At 45.5% G+C, this 21,915-nt stretch overlaps 1 protein-coding gene across 1 annotated transcript in view; it reads right to left on the minus strand.

The window, feature by feature from the left end:
• The window catches only part of b4galt2 (beta-1,4-galactosyltransferase 2), a 154,016-nt gene that overhangs the window by 62,667 nt on the left and 69,434 nt on the right, over positions 1 to 21,915 (minus strand). The window contains exon 3 of the mRNA XM_021589482.3: positions 5,121 to 5,356. Coding sequence (XP_021445157.3) covers positions 5,121 to 5,356 — 236 coding nt within the window. The remainder of the gene's footprint in view (positions 1 to 5,120; positions 5,357 to 21,915) is intronic.

A 21,915-nucleotide genomic window follows, 5' to 3' on the forward strand; every position in this document is an offset into this window, starting at 1 on the left:
AATCTTTTTAGTTTCCTGAGGGGGAATAGGCTTTGTCGTGCCCTCTTCATGACTGCCTTGGTGTGTTCGGACCATTCTAGTTTGTTGTTGATGTGGACACCAAGGAACTTGACGCTCTCAACCTGCTTCACTACAGCCCCATCGATGAGAATGGGGGTGTGCTCGGTCCTTCTTCTCCTGTAGTCCACAATCATCTCCTTAGTCTTGGTTACGTTGAGGGATAGGTTGTTATCCTGGCACCGCCAGGTTTCTGACCTCCTCCCAATAGACTGTCTCGTCGTTGTCGGTGATCAGGCCTACCACTGTTGTGAGATGGCCGCCTCGCTTCGCGTTCCTAGGAAACTATGCAGTTTTTTGTTTTCTTACGTGTTATTTCTTACATTAGTACCCCAGGTCATCTTAGGTTTCATTACATACAGTCGAGAAGAACTACTGAATATAAGATCAGCGTCAACTCACCATCAGTACGAACAAGAATATGTTTTTCGCGACGCGGATCCTGTGTTCTGCCTTACAAACAGGACAACGGAGCGGATCCCATGCAGCGACCCAAACAAACGACTCCGAAAAAGAGGGAAACGAGGCGGTCTTCTGGTCAGACTCCGGAGACGGGCACACCGTGCACCACTCCCTAGCATTCTTCTTGCCAATGTCCAGTCTCTTGACAACAAGGTTGATGAAATCCGAGCAAGGGTAGCATTCCAGAGGGACATCAGAGACTGTAACGTTCTTTGCTTCACGGAAACGTGGCTCACTGGAGAGACGCTATCCGAGGCGGTGCAGCCAACGGGTTTCTCCACGCATCGCGCAGACAGAAACAAACATCTTTCTGGTAAGTAGAGGGGCGGGGGCGTATGCCTTATGGCTAACGTGACATGGTGTGATGAAAGAAACATACAGGAACTCAAATCCTTCTGTTCACCTGATTTAGAATTCCTCACAATCAAATGTAGACCGCATTATCTACCAAGAGAATTCTCTTCGATTATAATCACAGCCGTATATATCCCCCCCCAAGCAGACACATCGATGGCTCTGAATGAACTTTATTTGACTCTTTGCAAACTGGAAACCATTTATCCGGAGGCTGCATTCATTGTAGTTGGGGATTTTAACAAAGCTAATCTGAAAACAAGACTCCCTAAATTTTATCAGCATATCGATTGCGCAACCAGGGGTGGAAAGACCTTGGATCATTGTTACTCTAACTTCCGCGACGCATATAAGGCCCTGCCCCGCCCCCCTTTCGGAAAAGCTGACCACGACTCCATTTTGTTGATCCCTGCCTACAGACAGAAACTAAAACAAGAGGCTCCCACGCTGAGGTCTGTCCAACGCTGGTCCGACCAAGCTGACTGCACACTCCAAGACTGCTTCCATCACGTGGACTGGGAGATGTTTCGTATTGCGTCAGACAAAAACATTGACGAATACGCTGATTCGGTGTGCGAGTTCATTAGAACGTGCGTTGAAGATGTCGTTCCCATAGCAACGATTAAAACATTCCCTAACCAGAAACCGTGGATTGATGGCAGCATTCGCGTGAAACTGAAAGCGCGAACTTAAACGTGTTAACCCTCGCAAGGCTGCAGGCCCAGACGGCATCCCCAGCCGCGCCCTCAGAGCATGCGCAGACCAGCTGGCCGGTGTGTTTACGGACATATTCAATCAATCCCTATACCAGTCTGCTGTTCCCACATGCTTCAAGAGGGCCACCATTGTTCCTGTTCCCAAGAAAGCTAAGCTAACTGAGCTAAACGACTACCGCCCCGTAGCACTCACTTCCGTCATCATGAAGTGCTTTGAGAGACTAGTCAAGGACCATATCACCTCCAACCTACCTGACACCCTAGACCCACTACAAATTGCTTACCGCCCAAATAGGTCCACAGACGATGCAATCTCAACCACACTGCACACTGCCCTAACCCATCTGGACAAGAGGTATACCTATGTGAGAATGCTGTTCATCGACTACAGCTCGGCGTTCAACACCATAGTACCCTCCAAACTCGTCATCAAGCTCGAGACCCTGGGCCTCGACTCCGCCCTGTGCAACTGGGTACTGGACTTCCTGACGGGCCGCCCCCAGGTGGTGAGGGTAGGCAACAACATCTCCTCCCCGCTGATCCTCAACACTGGGGCCCCACAAGGGTGCGTTCTGAGCCCTCTCCTGTACTCCCTGTTCACCCACGACTGCGTGGCCACGCACGCCTCCAACTCAATCATCAAGTTTGCGGACGACACAACAGTGGTAGGCTTGATTACCAACAACGACGAGACGGCCTACAGGGAGGAGGTGAGGGCCCTCGGAGTGTGGTGTCAGGAAAATAACCTCACACTCAACGTCAACAAAACTAAGGAGATGATTGTGGACTTCAGGAAACAACAGAGGGAACACCCCCCTATCCACATCGATGGAACAGTAGTGGAGAGGGTAGCAAGTTTTAAGTTCCTCGGCATACACATCACAGACAAACTGAATTGGTCCACTCACACAGACAGCATTGTGAAGAAGGCGCAGCAGCGCCTCTTCAACCTCAGGAGGCTGAAGAAATTCGGCTTGTCACCAAAAGCACTCACAAACTTCTACAGATGCACAATCGAGAGCATCCTGGCGGGCTGTATCACCGCCTGGTACGGCAACTGCTCCGCCCTCAACCGTAAGGCTCTCCAGAGGGTAGTGAGGTCTGCACAACGCATCACCGGGGGCAAACTACCTGCCCTCCAGTACACCTACACCACCCGATGTCACAGGAAGGCCATAAAGATCATCAAGGACATCAACCACCCGAGCCACTGCCTGTTCACCCCGCTATCATCCAGAAGGCGAGGTCAGTACAGGTGCATCAAAGCTGGGACCGAGAGACTGAAAAACAGCTTCTATCTCAAGGCCATCAGACTGTTAAACAGCCACCACTAACATTGAGTGGCTGCTGCCAACACACTGACACTGACTCAACTCCAGCCACTTTAATAATGGGAATTGATGGGAAATGATGTAAATATATCACTAGCCACTTTAAACAATGCTACCTTATATAATGTTACTTACCCTACATTATTCATCTCATATGCATACGTATATACTGTACTCTATATCATCAACTGTATTCTTATGTAATACATGTATCACTAGCCACTTTAACTATGCCACTTTGTTTACATACTCATCTCATATGTATATACTGTACTCGATACCATCTACTGTATCTTGCCTATGCTGCTCTGTACCATCACTCATTCATATATCCTTATGTACATATTCTTTATCCCCTTACACTGTGTACAAGACAGTAGTTTTGGAATTGTTAGTTAGATTACTTGTTATTACTGCATTGTCGGAACTAGAAGCACAAGCATTTCGCTACACTCGCATTAACATCTGCTAACCATGTGTATGTGACAAATTAAATTTGATTTGATTTGATTTGCAAACTTAATGATGGTATAGGAACACTTTCATTCCATGCATCAACCAGCTAAGAGGAGCTGGCTCTCACTACGCAACAGGTGATCCTATTCCACTCAAACTCCGAATGCCAGGGCTCTCATGAGGTGTTTGATTTGGTTTTTGATTGCATTTCCATTGACATCAGAGTGATTAGAGGGACAATAAAGCGCTGAGTACCGACCATTAGCGACTGGCCGTTAGCAAGTTTGGTAGGCTACTAGTGACCATCAGTGTCATCAGAGTGCAGTTTTGGAGAAGCCTAGTTACCGTGACTCAACGGTCACATGGAATTTGGCTGCGGTCAATGCCTCGTGACCGCGAGTGTGGCGGTAATACGGGCACCGTAACAGCCCTAGTTACAATGCTAATGATGTTGCACAAAGACCAAAGTCAGATATATCACAAAACACTCATTTGGGGGGACATAACAAAACAAAGGAACAACCATTAGATGCAACTACCAACAACTTAATGTAATTAACAGAAAAAATTTATACAAATCAAGGCTATTCCCTGCGGCTGCCATTTGGTGTCTTGGTGAGTCAATCCTCTGTCATCGTTTCTAATGGAAATTAACTCTACGTGGAACTGATGTTATATTTCATATAAATATGCTTCTTGGATGATAATATGTGCTTCAAGCATCTGACAGTTCAAATGGTGATATGCAATTCCCTTTATAAGGCTAGATAAGATATGCCTCAAATTTAGTCCAAAGCCCAATAGGCAGGACACCGTTATTTACAGGTCTACAAACACAAAACTGTGAAAAGAACCCTGTTCTGCTCATCATCCAAACTTTTACTACAGTAGATATTCAGGGAGAATACACCAGATGGAAATCAAAAGGAGGAAACAGAAGCATTTCACCCACACGTGCGCACGCACATACACACCACACACTTTTGTCCGCTTCTTAGTTCCCATTGCAGAACAAACACCAGCACTGCATTAATGATACAGAAGGCAAAGTCTCTGACATGGATAATAACGACGGCCAGGGTAGTCCTGGAGAGGATATGATAGAATTGGACATACAACAAGAGACACATTGAGCTAAGTTGAGCTGAGCAGGCGGAGCAAAACTGCCTGTTCCATGGAGGGAGTGATTAGACTTCGCGCTGCACCCACAGGACTGACTGACGGAAGACATCAGAGCTCATTACCCAGCAATCTCCACCTACGTGGTGGAGGCTTGTTGTGGACACTTCCATTCTCCCATGGTGAACAGGGGTGGGCATGGAAGGGCTGGGCCATTAGAACTAGCTGAATCATCATGCTTAATAAGATCCTTTGCACCCTCGTGTAGCTCTTTGGGAATAAATATGTCACCCAATAAAGTATGGAAAAGCAGAATGCATTGGCTTTAAGGCCAAATTCATCTCATATTTGTACATAGTGGTATTTCAAAGATCTGTCTACCTTTTGGTTACAGAGTCAATAGCCAGAGGTCTTCCATTTTTAACATCAAGTCCCTTAAACTGTTCCAGTTCCTTGTTTGGCTAATAGCAATTTGTGGTAAAAGTTAGGTCCAGGTTAGAGGCAGCTGATCCTGAGTCAGTCTTTAATGACATGCTATATGGTATAACAAGTGTATAAGGCCACATACTACATAAAAGCAGCCAGACTAATGGCAGTTTTTCCTGAAGACCTGCTTTCTACTGACCTGGGTGATGATATAGATGGCGTAGTCGATCTTCTGCCGTCGTAGGATGGGATGCAGGTAGTGCAACCAGTACTTGAGGTGGTTGTCTCTGTGTCTGAACGGGATAATGATAGCCACCTTCTGTTTGGCACGGCAGTCCGGTGGGGTGTACTTGCCCCCCTCCGTCACGTTTGGGTTCTCTTTCTGCACTCGTTCCATTGTCATCTGGGAGGCAAACTCGATGAGGAGGCGGCCCACTGCAGGGAGAAAGGGGGAATACATGGTCAACATCAAAGCAGCCAACCAGCCAACCAATCAGCATGTTACCGGTGCTTAGCAAACTTTTAGAATAAATTGTGTTTGACCAAATACAATGTTATTTGACAGTAAACAAAGTAACAAACTTTCAGCATGCATATAGGGAAGGCCACTCAACATGCTGACAATGACTGATGATTCTGGTTTTGTTAGACTTTAGTGCGGCATTTGATATCATTGATTATAACATATTGCTGAAAACACATACAGTTCAAGTCAGAAGTTTACATACACTTAGGTTGGAGTCATGAAACCTCGTTTTTCAACCACTCCAAAAATGTATTGTTAACAAACTATAGTTTTAGCAAGTCAGTTAGGACATCTATTTTGTGCATGACACAAGTAATATTTCCAACAATTGTTTGCAGGCAGATTATTTAACTTATCACAACTGTATCACAATTCCAGTGGGTCAAAAGTTTACATACACTAAGTTGACGGTGCCTTTAAACAGCTTGGAAAAATCCAGAAAATGTCATGGCTTTAGAAGCTTCTGATAGCCTAATTGACATAATTTGAGTCAATTGGAGGTGTACCTGTGGATGTATTTTAAGGCCTACCTTCAAACTCAGTGCCTCTTTGCTTGACATCATGGGAAAATGAAAATAAAATCAGCCAAGACCTCAAAAAAAATTTGTAGACCTCCACAAGTCTGGTTCATCCTTGGGAGCAATTTCCAAATGCCTGAAGGTACCACGTTCATCTGTACAAACAATAGTACGCAAGTATAAACACCATGGGACCACGCAGCCGTCATACAACTTGGGAAGAACTGTAACGATCGTCTGTAGTGGAAGAAGGTGAGGACCAAAGCGCAGCGTGGTAAGTGTTCATGTTTTTTAATAAAGTAATGAACACTGAACAAAACAATAAACGTGAAGTAATCAAACCGAAACAGTTCCGTGTGGCACTAACACGGAAAATAAACACCCACAACTCAAAAGTGAAACCAGGCTCCTTAAGTATGATTCTCAATCAGGGACAATGATTGACAGCTGCCTCTGATTGAGAACCATACCAGGCCGAACACAGCAATCGCAAATCAATAGAAAAAATGACATAGACAATCCACCCAACTCACGCCCTGACCATACTAAAACCAATACATAATAAAAGAACTAAGGTCAGAACGTGACAAGAACACCATCCCAACTGTGAAGCACGGCGGTGGCAGCATCATGTTGTGGGGGTGCTTTGCTGCAGGAGGGACTGGTGCACTTCACAAAATAGATGGCATCATGAGGGAGGACAATTATGTGGATATATTGAAGCAACATCTCAAGACATCAGTCAGGAAGTTAAAGCTTGGTCGCAAATAGGTCTTCCAAATGGACCACGACCCTAAGTATACTTCCAAAGTTGTGGCAAAATGGCTTAAGGACAGCAAAGTCAAGGTATTGGAGTGGCCAACAAAAAAGCCCTGACCTCGATCCTATAGAAAATTTGTGGGCAGAACTGAAAAAGTATGTGTGAGCCCAGAGGCCTACAAACCTGACTCAGTTACACCAGTTCTGTCAGTAGGAATGGGCCAAAATTCACCCAACTTATTGTGGGAAGCTTGTGGAAGGCTACCCAAAATGTTTGACCCAAGTTAAACAATTTAAAGTTAATGCTACCAGATACTAATTGAGTGTATGTAAACTTCTGACCCACTGGGAATGTGATGAAATTAATAAAAGCTGAAATAAATCATTCTCTCTACTATTATTCTGACATTTCACATTCTTAAAATAAAGTGGTGATCCTAACTGACCTAAGAAAGGTAATTTTTACTAGGATTAAATGTCAGGAATTGTGAAAACCTGAGTTTAAATGTATTTGGCTAAGGTGTATGTAAACTTCCGACTTCAACTGTAGGTTTTATGGATTTACATCCTCTGCCTTATCATAGATTGAGAGTTACCTATCTAATAGAACACAAAGGGTTATCTTTAAGGGAAGCCTCTCCAATGCAAATTCGGTTGAGTGTGGTGTACCGCAGGGCAGCCGGCTTGGGTCATTATTGTTTGCTGTTTTTATTAATGACCTTCCACTGACCTTCAATAAACCCTGTGTGTCTATGTATGCTGACGACTCAACTGTATACACTTCGACAGTAAAATACATAACTAACACCCTTAACATAGAGCTCCAGTCAGTTTTAGAATGGTTAACTAGCAATAGTGTTACGGTGCGTGAATGAGGACCCAAAAGCGAATCAACTTAAACAGAGCTTCTTTAATTACCAAACATAGGTAGGCTCAGATGGACCGGCAGATTCCGACAGGACAGGACAAGGTTACAGCAAACATGACGGCAGTCTGGTTCAGGCATGAATGACACAAACAAACAAGAATCCGACAAGGACAGGAGCAGAAACAGAGAGAGATATAGGGACCTAATCAGAGGGGAAAAGGGAACAGGTGGGGAACGGGGTGAATGGGTAGTTAGAGGAGACAAGGGACAGCTGGGGGAAAGCGGGGGAGAAAAGGTAACCTAACACGACCAGCAGAGGGAGACAGGGTGAAGGGAAAGGACAGAGACAAGACAACATGACAGTACATGACAGTACCCCCCCACTCACCGAGCGCCTCCTGGCGCACTCGAGGAGGAAACCTGGCGGCAACGGAGGAAATCATCAATCAGCGCACGGTCCAGCACGTCCCGAGAGGGAACCCAACTCCTCTCCTCAGGACCGTACCCCTCCCAGTCAACTAGGTACTGATGACCACGGCCCCGAGGACGCATGTCCAAGATTTTACGGACCCTGTAGATAGGTGCGCCCTCGACAAGGATGGGGGGGGGGGGGGGGAAGACGAGCGGGGGCGCGAAGAACGGGCTTAACACAGGAGACATGGAAGACCGGGTGGACGCGACGAAGATATCGCGGAAGAAGAAGTCGCACTGCGACAGGATTAATGACCTGAGAGATACGGAATGGACCAATGAACCGCGGGGTCAACTTGCGAGAAGCCGTCTTAAGGGGAAGGTTCTGAGTGGAGAGCCAAACTCTCTGACCGCGACAATATCTAGGGCTCTTCGTTCTACGCTTATTAGCAGCTCTCACAGTCTGCGCCCTATAACGGCAAAGTGCAGACCTGACCCTCTTCCAGGTGCGCTCGCAACGTTGGACAAAAGCCTGAGCGGAGGGGACGCTGGACTCGGCGAACTGAGATGAGAACAACGGAGGCTGGTACCCGAGGCTACTCTGAAAAGGAGATAGCCCGGTCGCAGACGAAGGAAGCGAGTTGTGGGCGTATTCTGCCCAGGGGAGCTGTTCTGACCAAGACGCAGGGTTGCGAAAAGAAAGACTGCGTAAGATGCGACCAATAGTCTGATTGGCCCGTTCTGCTTGACCGTTAGACTGGGGGTGAAAGCCGGAAGAGAGACTGACGGAAGCCCCAATCAAACGGCAAAACTCCCTCCAAAATTGAGACGTGAATTGCGGACCTCTGTCCGAAACGACGTCTGACGGAAGGCCATGAATTCTGAAAACATTCTCGATGATGATTTGTGCCGTCTCTTTAGCAGAAGGAAGCTTAGCAAGGGGAATGAAATGAGCCGCCTTAGAGAACCTATCGACAACCGTAAGAATAACAGTCTTCCCCGCTGACGAAGGCAGTCCGGTGACAAAATCTAAGGCGATGTGAGACCACGGTCGAGAGGGAATAGGAAGCGGCCTGAGACGGCCGGCAGGAGGAGAGTTACCGGACTTAGTCTGCGCGCAGACCGAACAAGCAGCCACGAAACGACGCGTGTCATGCTCCCGGGTGGGCCACCAGAAACGCTGGCGAATGGAAGCAAGCGTACCCCGAACGCCAGGGTGGCCGGCTAACTTGGCAGAGTGAGCCCACTGAAGAACGGCCAGACGAGTAGGAACGGGAACGAAAAGAAGGTTCCTAGGACAAGCGCGCGGCGACGGAGTTTGAGTGAGTGCTTGCTTTACCTGCCTCTCAATTCCCCAGACAGTCAACCCGACAACACGCCCCTCAGGGAGAATCCCCTCGGGGTCAGTGGAGGCTACTGAAGAACTGAAGAGACGAGACAAAGCATCAGGCTTGGTGTTCTTAGAGCCCGGACGATAAGAAATCACGAACTCGAAACGAGCGAAAAACAGCGCCCAACGCGCCTGACGCGCATTAAGTCGTTTGGCAGAACGGATGTACTCAAGGTTCCTATGGTCAGTCCAAACGACAAAAGGAACGGTCGCCCCCTCCAACCACTGTCGCCATTCGCCTAGGGCTAACCGGATGGCGAGCAGTTCGCGGTTACCCACATCATAGTTACGTTCCGACGGCGACAGGCGATGAGAAAAATACGCGCATGGGTGGACCTTGTCGTCAGAGAGGGAGCGCTGAGAAAGGATGGCTCCCACTCCCACCTCTGACGCGTCAACCTCGACAACGAACTGTCTAGAGACGTCAGGTGTAACAAGGATAGGAGCGGATGTAAAACGATTCTTGAGGAGATCAAAAGCTCCCTGGGCGGAAACGGACCACTTAAAGCACGTCTTGACAGAAGTAAGGGCTGTGAGAGGAGCTGCCACCTGACCGAAATTACGGATGAAACGACGATAGAAGTTCGCGAAGCCGAGAAAGCGCTGCAGCTCGACGCGTGACTTAGGGACGGGCCAATCAATGACAGCTTGGACCTTAGCGGGATCCATCTTAATGCCTTCAGCGGAAATAACAGAACCGAGAAATGTGACGGAGGAGGCATGAAAAGTGCACTTCTCAGCCTTCACAAAAAGACAATTCTCTAAAAGGCGCTGGAGGACACGTCGAACGTGCTGAACATGAATCTGGAGTGACGGTGAAAAAAATCAGGATATCGTCAAGGTAAACGAAAACAAAGATGTTCAGCATGTCTCTCAGGACATCATTGACTAATGCCTGAAAGACAGCTGGAGCGTTAGCGAGGCCGAAAGGAAGAACCCGGTATTCAAAGTGCCCTAACGGAGTGTTAAACGCCGTCTTCCACTCGTCCCCCTCCCTGATGCGCACGAGATGGTAAGCGTTACGAAGGTCCAACTTAGTGAAAAACCTGGCTCCCTGCAGGATCTCGAAGGCTGAAGACATAAGAGGAAGCGGATAACGATTCTTCACTGTTATGTCATTCAGCCCTCGATAATCTATGCAGGGGCGCAGAGACCCGTCCTTCTTCTTGACAAAAAAAAACCCCGCTCCGGCGGGAGAGGAGGAGGGGACTATGGTACCGGCGTCAAGAGCTACAGACAAATAATCTTCGAGAGCCTTACGTTCGGGAGCCGACAGAGAGTATAGTCTACCCCGGGGGGGGGTGGTTCCCGGAAGGAGATCAATACTACAATCATACGACCGGTGTGGAGGAAGAGAGGTGGCCCTGGACCGACTGAACACCGTGCGCAGATCGTGATATTCCTCCGGCACCCCTGTCAAATCACCAGGCTCCTCCTGTGAAGAAGAGACAGAGGAAACAGGAGGGATAGCAGACATTAAACATTTCACATGACAAGAGACGTTCCAGGAGAGGATAGAATTACTAGACCAATTAATGGAAGGATTATGACAAACTAGCCAGGGATGGCCCAAAACAACAGGTGTAAAAGGTGAACGAAAAATTAAAAAAGAAATGGTTTCACTATGATTACCAGAAACAGTGAGGGTTAAAGGTAGCGTCTCACGCTGAATCCTGGGGAGAGGACTACCATCCAGGGCGAACAAGGCCGTGGGCTCCTTTAACTGTCTGAGAGGAATGTCATGTTCCCGAGCCCAGGTCTCGTCCATAAAACAGCCCTCCGCCCCAGAGTCTATTAAGGCACTGCAGGAAGCTGACGAACCGGTCCAGCGTAGATGGACCGACAAGGTAGTGCAGGATCTTGAAGGAGAGACAGGAGTAGTAGCGCTCACCAGTAGCCCTCCGCTTACTGACGAGCTCTGGCCTTTTACTGGACATGAAGTGACAAAATGACCAGCGGAACCGCAATAGAGACAGAGGCGGTTGGTGATTCTCCGTTCCCTCTCCTTAGTCGAGATGCGGATACCTCCCAGCTGCATGGGCTCAGCACCCGAGCCGGCAGAGGAAGATGGTAGTGATGCGGAGAGGGAGGCGACGGAGAGCGCGAGCTCCTTTCCACGAGCTCGGTGACGAAGATCAACTCGTCGCTCAATGCGAATAGCGAGTTCAATCAAGGAATCCACGCTGGAAGGAACCTCCCGGGAGAGAATCTCATCCTTTACCTCTGCGCGGAAACCCTCCAGAAGACGAGCGAGCAAGGCCGGCTCGTTCCAGCCACTGGAGACAGCAAGAGTGCGAAACTCAATAGAGTAGTCTGTTATGGATCGATTGCCTTGACATAGGGAAGACAGGGCCCTGGAAGCCTCCTCCCCAAAAACAGATCGATCAAAAACCCGTATCATCTCCTCCTTAAAGTCTTGATACTGGTTAGTACACTCAGCCCTTGCCTCCCAGATTGCCGTGCCCCACTCACGAGCCCGTCCAATAAGGAGAGATATGACGTAGGCGACACGAGCAGTGCTCCTGGAGTAAGTGTTGGGCTGGAGAGAAAACACAATATCACACTGGGTGAGGAACGAGCGGCATTCAGTGGGCTCCCCAGAGTAACACGGCGGGTTATTGATTCTGGGCTCCGGAGATTCGAAAGCCCTGGAAGTGGCCGGTGGATCGAGGCGGAGATGGTGAACCTGTTCTGTGAGGTTGGAGACTTGGGTGGCCAGGGTCTCAACGGCATGTCGAGCAGCAGACAATTCCTGCTTGTGTCTGCCTAGCATCGCTCCCTGGATCTCGACGGCTGAGTGGAGAGGATCCGAAGTCGCTGGGTCCATTCTTGGTCGGATTCTTCTGTTACGGTGCGTGAATGAGGACCCAAAAGCGAATCAACTTAAACAGAGCTTCTTTAATTACCAAACATAGGTAGGCTCAGATGGACCGGCAGATTCCGACAGGACAGGACAAGGTTACAGCAAACATGACGGCAGTCTGGTTCAGGCATGAATGACACAAACAAACAAGAATCCGACAAGGACAGGAGCAGAAACAGAGAGAGATATAGGGACCTAATCAGAGGGAAAAAGGGAACAGGTGGGGAACGGGGTGAATGGGTAGTTAGAGGAGACAAGGGACAGCTGGGGGAAAGCGGGGGAGAAAAGGTAACCTAACACGACCAGCAGAGGGAGACAGGGTGAAGGGAAAGGACAGAGACAAGACAACATGACAGTACATGACAAATAGGCTGATGCTAAATACACTACATGGCCAAAAGTATGGGGATCCCTGCTTGTTGAGCATCTCATTCCAAAATCATGGACATCAATATGGAGTTGGTACCCCCTTTGCTGCTATAACAGCCTCCACTTTTCTTGGAATGATTTTCACTAGATGTTGGAACATTGCTGTGGGGACTTGTCTCCATTCAGCCACAAGAGCATTAGCGAGGTCAGGCACTGATGTTGGGCGATTAGGCCTGGCTCGCATTCGGCATTCCAATTCATCCCAAAGGTATTCGATGGGGTTGAGGTCAGGGCTCTGTGCAGGCCAGTCAAGTTTTTCCACACCGATCTCAACAAACCATTTCTGTATAGACCTCGCTTTGTGCACGAGGACATTGTCATGCTGAAACAGGAAAGGGCCTTCCCCAAACTGTTGCCACAAAGTTGGAAGCACAGAATGGTCTAGAATGTCAATATGCTGTTGGTTAAGATTTCCCTTCACTGGAACTAAGTGGCCTAGCCAGTAGCGTTCTCCTGTCATCAACCAAACACAAATTCGTCAGTCGGACTGCCAGATTGTGAAGCGTGATTCATCCCTCCAAAGAAAGCGTTTCCACTGCTCTAGAGTCCAATTGCGGCGAGCTTTACACCTCTCCAGCCGACGTTTGGCATTGCGCATCATGATCAACTACTCGGCCACAGAAACACTTTTCATGAAGCTCCCAATGACTAGTTCTTGTGCTGATGTTACTTACAGATGTAGTTTGGAACTCGGTAGTGAGTGTTGCAACCGAGGACAGACAATATTTAGGCACTACGTGCTTCTGCACTCGACGGTCCCATTCTGTGAGGTTTTGTGGCCTACCACTTTGCGGCTGAGCCGTTGTTGCTCCTAGACGTTTCCACTTCACAATAACAGCACTTACAGTTGACCGGTGTATCTCTAGCAGGGCAAAATTTTGACGAACTGACTTGTTGGAAAGGTTGCATCCTATGACGGTGCCACGTTGAAAGTCACTGAGCTCTTCAGTACGGGCCATTCTAACGCCAATGTTTGTCGATGGCGATTGCATGGCTGTGTGCTCGATTTTATACACCTGTCAGCAACGGGTGTGGATGAAATACCCAAATCCACTGTTTTGAGGGGGTGACCACCTACTCTTAGACATGTAGCGTATCTAAAAAACTCTAAACTCTAAACCTCATATAGATGTTTAATTAAATATCGTGGCGATTGAGCAAGTTGAGTAGACTAAACTGCTGGGTGTAACCCTAGATAGCAAGCTGTCATGATCAAACCATAAAGACTCAATGGTTGCTAAAATGGGAAGAGTTCTGCCCATGATGAGGCATTTCTCTACTTTCTTGCCATCTCAGTCAACCAGACAGTTCCTCCAGTTCCTTGTTTTGTCATACCTGGATTACTGCCCAGTTGTGTGGTCAGGTGCGGAAAATAAGGACATAGGCAAATTGCAGTTGGTCCAGAACAGAGCAGCATGTATTGCACTTAGATGTTCACCGAAGGTGAATGTCAATAACATGCATGTCAATCTCTCCTGGCTCAAAGTTGAGGAGAGATGGACCGCATCGCTATTGGTCTTTGTGCAAGGTGTTGATGTGTTGAAGGTACCAATATGTCGGTTCAAGCAGTTGGAACACAGTTTGGACACTCATCGGTACCACACAAGACATCAAATCGAATCAAATGTTATCTGTCACATGCTTCGTAAACAACAGGTGTAGATTAACAGTGAAATGCTTACTTACGGGTCCTTTTCCAACAATGCAGAGAGAAAAATATAGAAAATATTAACACATGGAATAAATATACAAAAAGTAACGCTAACTTGGCTGTATGCACAGGGTACCAGTACCAAGTCGATGTGCAGGGGTACGAGATAATTGACATAAATATGTACATATTACAGGTAGGGGTAAAGTGACTTGGAAACACGATAGATAACAGTAGCAGCATCATACGTGATGAGTTAAAAGAGTTAATGCAAAGAGAATCAATGTAGGCAGTCCAGGGAGCAATTTGGTTAATTATTTATTTAGCAGTCTTATGGCTTGGGGGTAGAAACTGTTCAGGGTCCTGTTGGTTCCAGACTTGGTGCATCAGTACTGCTTGCCGTAGGGTAGCAGAGAGAACGGTCTATGGCTGGAGTCTGACCATTTTCAAGGCCTTCCTCTGACACTGTCTGGTATAGAGGTCCCGGATGCCAGGAGCTCGGTTCCAGTGATGTACTGGGCCGTATGCACTACCCTCTGAAGTGTCTTGCAAGTCTTTGTTGTGTTTTGATTCCTGTTTGGAGCCCAGGAAGCGTAGCCGCTGCCTCGGTAGCAGCTAATTGAGGATCCAAATAATTACTAAATACTAAAAGCAAACTGCTTGGTATGCCAAGCAGTTGCCATACCAAGCAGTGATGCAGCCAGTCAAGATGCTCTCAATGGTGCAGCTGTAGAACGTTTTGAGGATCTGAGTGCCCATGCCAAATATTTTCCACCTATTGAGGGGAAAGCATGCAACCAGAGGTCTCTTCACAGTCCCCAGGTCCAAAACGGAGGCTGGGAAACTCACAGTATTGACCACATGGAACTCTCTGCTACCCCAGGTAATTCAAGATGGCAATAAAACCAGATTCAAGAAACATATAAAAGAACACCTTACAGAGGCCTCCCCGAGTGGTGCAGCGGTCTAAGGCACTGCATGGCTCCAGAGTGGCGCAGCGGTCTAAGGCACTGCATGGATCCAGAGTGGTGCAGAGGTCTAAGGCACTACATGGCTCCAGAGTGGTGCAGAGGTCTAACGCACTGCATCTCAGTGCTAGACACGTCATTCCAGACCCTGGTTCGACTCCAGGCTGTATCACAACCGGCCGTGATTGGGAGTCCCATAGAGCAGCGCACAATTGGCCAGGGTTAGGGTTTGGCCAGGGTAGGCCGTCATTGCAAATAAGAATTTGTTCTTAACTGACTTACCTAGTTAAATAAAGGTTAAATAAAAAAACTACAGACTCGGGCTGTGTCACAACTGGCTGTGACCGGGAGTTCCATAGGGCGGCACACAATTGGCTCACTGTAGTAAGGGAAGGGTTTGGCCACGGGAGGCTTTACTTGGCTCATCGCGCTCTAGTGACTCCTTGTGGTGGGCTGGGCTTCTGCAGGCTGACTTACGGTCGTCAGTTGGACGGTGTTTCCTCCGACACATTGTTGCGGCTGGCTTCCGGGTTAAGTGGACGGGTGTTAAGAAGTGTGGTTTGGCGGGCCATGTTTCGCATGACATGACCTTCGCCTGTTGGGGATTTGCAGGATTGAGACAAGATCATAATTGGATATCATGAAAAAGGGGGTAAAATACCCAAAAAATATATATAACTTACGGCATGACGGGGACTGTGAAGAGACACCGGTATTTTGCATTGTATTATGTATTGTATTATATGTGATACATTATTTTATTTGTTGTGTTTTGATTCCTATTTGGAGCCCAGGAAGAGGCTAATTGGGGATCCTAATAATTACTAAACACTAAAAGCAAACTGTGTATGTATAAATAAACATTTGCAGCAAGGTGAAGCATGATGTTGCCTCTAATGAAAACAGTATCCACAGCTCTGAAATGATAACACCTAAGACACTAAAAATAAAAAGACACGGGCTGCATCCCAAATGGTACTCCCTATGGGTTCTGGTCAAAAGTAGTGCACTATATAGGGAATACAGTGCCATTTGGGATACAACCATGAAAAGCAATTATGAACCTGCTATGCCCATCTAGAGCCACAACAACAACAATACACTTGGAGGGGTATAATGCAAAGCAGGATCAATGAGTTAGTCAGCTAACTTGCCTAAATATTTTGAAATAACTTGAAATGGGCATCTTCTAATTGATTCAACAACCAAAAACACATATCTATGTTTAGCTTTCTTAATGAACCAGAAAATCAGTAGTTATTTATGGTTGTTTATCAAAGTTAGCTGGCTAACTCATTGATCCTGCTCTGTAGTATACCTCTCGGGTCTTATCATTCTAATTATCTGTCTGCAACAACAAACCATTCCTTTGTCTTCTCTGGACCCCAGAGTGAACGCTACCACAACTCTCTCATATCATGAGATAATCCATTCATAATTAATGTATGTACAATGTGCTGAAAAGACCAATCAATGATGCATTAGAAGAGAGTGTGATTGAAACTAACTGAATTATGTGGCTCATGTAGACAGACACTCCATATGACCTCTGAGTCATCGACAAGGCGAGTTAGATACCAATCTGTATCATTCTAGCATGTAACCTGTTAAGCCTGAATCCACTGACTAACAGGTCTCCAATGGCACCTTATTTCCTTATATAGTTCACCACTCGATAGGGGTCTGGTAAAACAAATAGCGCACTACATAGAGACTAAGGTGCCATTTGGGATACACAGCACAGCAAGCCCTCATCCCAGGTATGCTCTCCCTCCCTCATCATATTTCTCACTTCGTGCCCTCCCCTAATCCACTCGTTAGTGAATGACTCATTAATATGTGTAAAGTGGACATAGTAGGAGTGGATCTGAACTCCACTAATGGGAAGATAATTGGAACGCGCTGCGCACACAGTCAGTGCTCTGCACACACACTTCGCTCTGCACACACACAGTCACACACTTCACTCTGCTCACACACACACACACACTTCGCTCTGCACACACACAGTCACACACACATCCACTTCGGGCAATGTGGCTGTTTTTTGTTGGTGGTGTTGAGTTGTTATTGATGATGATGATGATGATATGCCCGTGTTATTCTATGAAGTCCTTGTTTTCCTCAACAGAACTATTATTGCTGTAACATCACCAGTATCTTAAGAAATACTTGGTTAGATACTATTGAGAAAATATGGAGATTGGATTTCAAGAATAAACATACATAAACATCATGCACTCTCAAAAAAGGGGTACGGTCAAGGTACATTAAGATTTGAGCATGTCCACTGCCAGTTTAGAAGTTTTTTTATAAAGGCTTACATAAGAGAATGTGACAATAAAAAGTTATTGTAGCAACCTTAACACAACATCTAGCGAATTTGTCAGGCGGTTTGGACCTGCTGGTGTAGCAGTTAAGGTGTTGGCTTGACAGTCGCTGGACCTGAGTTCGAGTCCTGGTTGGGGCTACCCCTGAATTAGCTACATGTATGTTAGAAGTGGGATTGCGCCTGTGAGGCCATCAAAGAGGTGTGTACACGTGAGTAGGGTTGCAAAGTTACCAGTAATTTACCAAAGTTACTGGAATCTTCAGTCATTTTGGTAATGAACAGAAAATCTATGGCAATCTATCGTAACTTTGGTCATTTATACTTGAATAACTTTTTAAGTATGATATATTGTATTCATTTATTGTATCTGTGTCCATATTGTCCATCAGTTTCTAGTAGACTGACCACATGGTCCAAGAGAAAACAGCCTAAAATGAAAAGGCATCTAATCAACAATGGCATTACTTTAAATTGACTCTGCAACTCTTCCAAATTATTAACTGTGTTCACAACTGTCACCAGTTTGATGTCAAAACATTGACAACAAATACATAGTGACATAGTAAAATGAAAAAAAGTGTGTAAAAAAAATATAAAGGATATTTCATGCTGAAACCCTCATATTAAACACCAATGTTTTCACTGGATTGATGTTTTATAATTAGCATAATGTTTTACAGCTTTGTCATCATTTTTTTAAATCACATTATCTGTACTGAACAAAAATACAAACGCAACATGCAACAATTTCAACGACATGAGCCAGGCCCAGCTAATCACAATGAGTTTTTCCCCACAAAAGGGCTTTATTACAGATAGAAATACTCCTCAGTTTCATCAGCTGTCTGGGTGTTTGGTCTCAGACGCTCAAGCAGGTGAAGAAGCCGAATGCGGATGTCCTGGCCTGGCATGGTTACACGTGGTCTGCGGCTGTGAGGCTGGTTGGACGTTCTGCCAAATTATCTAAAACGACGTTGGAGGCGGCTTATGGTAGAGAAACTAACATTAAATTCTCTGGCAATAACTCTGGTGAACATTCCTGCAGTCAGCATGCCAATTGCACGCTCTCTCAAAACTTGAGACATCTGTGGTATTGTGTTGTGTGACAAAACTGCACATTGTAGAGTGGCCTTTTATTGTCCCGAGCATAAGGTGCACCCGTGTAATTATCATGCTGTTTAATCAGCTTCTTTATATGCTACACATGTCAGGTGGATGGATTATCTTGGCAAAGGAGAATTGCTCACCAACAGGGATGTAAACAAATTTGTGCAAAACATTTAAGAGAAATAAGCTTTTTGTGCGTATGGATAATTTTGGGGATCTCTTATTTCAGCTCATGAAACATGGGACCAACACTTTACATGTTGCGTTAATATTTTTGCTCATTATAATTATTTCATACATTTTACATGTGATAAGGCCACACAGAGGGCTAGAAATTAGACACCTGTGATAATCTGAAGTAGCCAAAAGGTCCACTAGATCTATTGTGACAGACTACATAAAATCCTTGAAAGATACAATTGTTGAAGTTTACTGGTAAACTTTGAATGTTTCCAGTAATATACCTTCCCTTTGCAACCCTACACGTTAGGGACTTGAAATAGAGAAGAGGCACATTTTTGCCACTTAAAAATAACAACTGGCTTTGTCACTGTGGTGGTACCTTTTTCTTTGTGATATTTTATTTAGCTTTTTTGCTTTTTTAAAATGTTTTTTTTTACAAAAATAAAAAACATATATAGACAAAAAATCTAAAACAACTTAACGTCCACAAATGTTAATGACATCACACTTGCTAAGACCCATATTCCCACCGTATCCATACCCAATGTTGTTTCTAATACTTGCAAGACATATATGACTTCAAATTGTGTTATGTTGTTTCTGTCTGTAGCTGGATAAAAAATATATATATTTAAATAATTTGATTCTTCCATTCTCTTAACGTTGGAGTATAATTTGACTTCCAGTATTTAAGTAATAGCTTCTTCAATATAAGTTAATATTATTTTTGTATCACACCGCACCCCCATATTCCATGTCTTGAAATATGCAGATAGACAGATAAAAGGCAAACTTACATTGTAAAACTTCTGACAGCCAGCTTTCTAACTCTGCTCATAACTTTTGGACTTTATAGCACTCCCAGAAGGTATGAATTATTGAGTCATTGTTAGTTTTACACTTAAAACATGACTCTGCCGTTGTGCTGTAGAATTTTGTCCCTTGTATAATACATTTAAAAAACTGAGTGTACAAAATATTAAGAACACCTTCCTAATATTGAGTTCCACAGGGATGCTGGCCGATGTTGACTCTAATGCTTCCCACAATTGTGTCAAGTTGGCTGGATGTCCTTTGGGTGGTGGACCATTCTTGATACACACGGGAAACTGTTGAGCGTGAAAAAACACAGAAGCATTGCCATTCTTGACTCAAACTGGTGCGCCTGGAACCTACTATCATACCCCATCCAATTAACCCTCTGAATGGTACATATACACAACCCATGTCTTAACGAGGAGGAGTAGTAGGAAGGATCGGAGGACCAAAATGCAGCGTGGTATGTATCCATAATATAATGTAATGAGACTGAATATAAAATACAAACGAACAAGAGAATCAAAATGAAAACCGAAACAGTCCCGAATGGTACAAACACTGAAACGGAAAATAATCACCCACAACTCAAAGGTGAAACCAGGCTACCTAAGTATGGTTCTCAATCAGGGACAACGATTGACAGCTGCCTCTGATTGAGAACCATACCAGGCCAAACACAGAAATACCAAATTATAGAAAAAATAACATAGACTGCCCACCCCAACTCACGCCCTGACCATACTAAAACAAAGACAAAACAAAGGAACTAAGGTCAGAAGGTCAACTTTATTTTTTTATTTTATTGACAATTTTAATTGTGACTTACTTTCAGGTTATCTAATAATCAATGGTTGATTATCTACAAGGTAATGGGTTGGATGACTGTTTGAATATTTCCCCAACTAGTGTCAAATTATTTGGGTACTGGTTATTGAGTGTTACTGAGTGTGAGAAATACTTTGTTATGCCTGCCTTCTTGAATACTGTTGAATACTGTATGTGGTTATGAAACGACTGTTTCTTTTTGAGTATTTAATGCTGATGGTTGGAGAAATCAGTCCACTGCTCTTTATTATTTCATTGAGTGTTTTCAGTCTGAAGCTATATCACTGTTATTTATTTTTTTATTTCACCTTTATTTAACCAGGTAGGCTAGTTGAGAACAAGTTCTCATTTACAACTGCGACCTGGCCAAGATAAAGCATAGTAGTGTGAACAGACAACAACACAGTTACACATGGAGTAAACAATAAACAAGTCAATAACACAGTAGAAAAAAAAGGAAAAAAATCCATATACATTGTGTGCAAAAGGCATGAGGAGGTAGGCGAATAATTACAATTTAGCAGATTAACACTGGAGTGATAAATGATCAAATGGTCATGTGTAGGTAGAGATACTGGTGTGCAAAAGTGCAGAAAAGTAAATAAATAAAAACAGTATGGGGATGAGGTAGGTAAATTGGGTGGGCTATTTACTGATGGACTATGTACAGCTGCAGCGATCGGTTAGCTGCTCAGATAGCAGATGTTTAAAGTTGGTGAGGGAGATAAAAGTCTCCAACTTCAACGATTTTTGCAATTCGTTCCAGTCACAGGCAGCAGAGAACAGGAAGGAAAGGCGGCCAAATGAAGTGTTGGCTTTAGGGATGATCAGTGAGATACACCTGCAGAATGGTGTCGTCTGCGTAGATGTGGATCAGGGAATCGCCCGCAGCAAGAGCAACATCATTGATATATACAGAGAAAAGAGTCGGCCCGAGAATTGAACACTGTGGCACCCCCATAGAGACTGCCAGAGGACCAGACAACATGCCCTCCGATTTGACACACTGAACTCTGTCTGCAAAGTAGTTGGTGAACCAGGCAAGGCAGTCATTAGAAAAACCGAGGCTAATGAGTCTGCCGATAAGAATATGGTGATTGACAGAGTCGAAAGCCTTGGCCAGGTCGATGAAGACGGCTGCACAGTAGTGTCTTTTATCGATGGCGGTTATGATATTGTTTAGTACCTTGAGCGTGGCTGAGGTGCACCTGTGACCGGCTCGGAAACCAGATTGCACAGCGGAGAAGGTACGGTGGGATTCGAGATGGTCAGTGATCTGTTTGTTGACTTGGCTTTCGAAGACCTTAGATAGGCAGGGCAGGATGGATATACAGTGCCTTGCGAA

This window comes from Oncorhynchus mykiss, chromosome 28, assembly GCF_057628025.1.
Source record: "Oncorhynchus mykiss isolate SJ-2025 chromosome 28, ASM5762802v1, whole genome shotgun sequence".
Taxonomy (NCBI): Eukaryota; Metazoa; Chordata; class Actinopteri; order Salmoniformes; family Salmonidae; genus Oncorhynchus; species Oncorhynchus mykiss.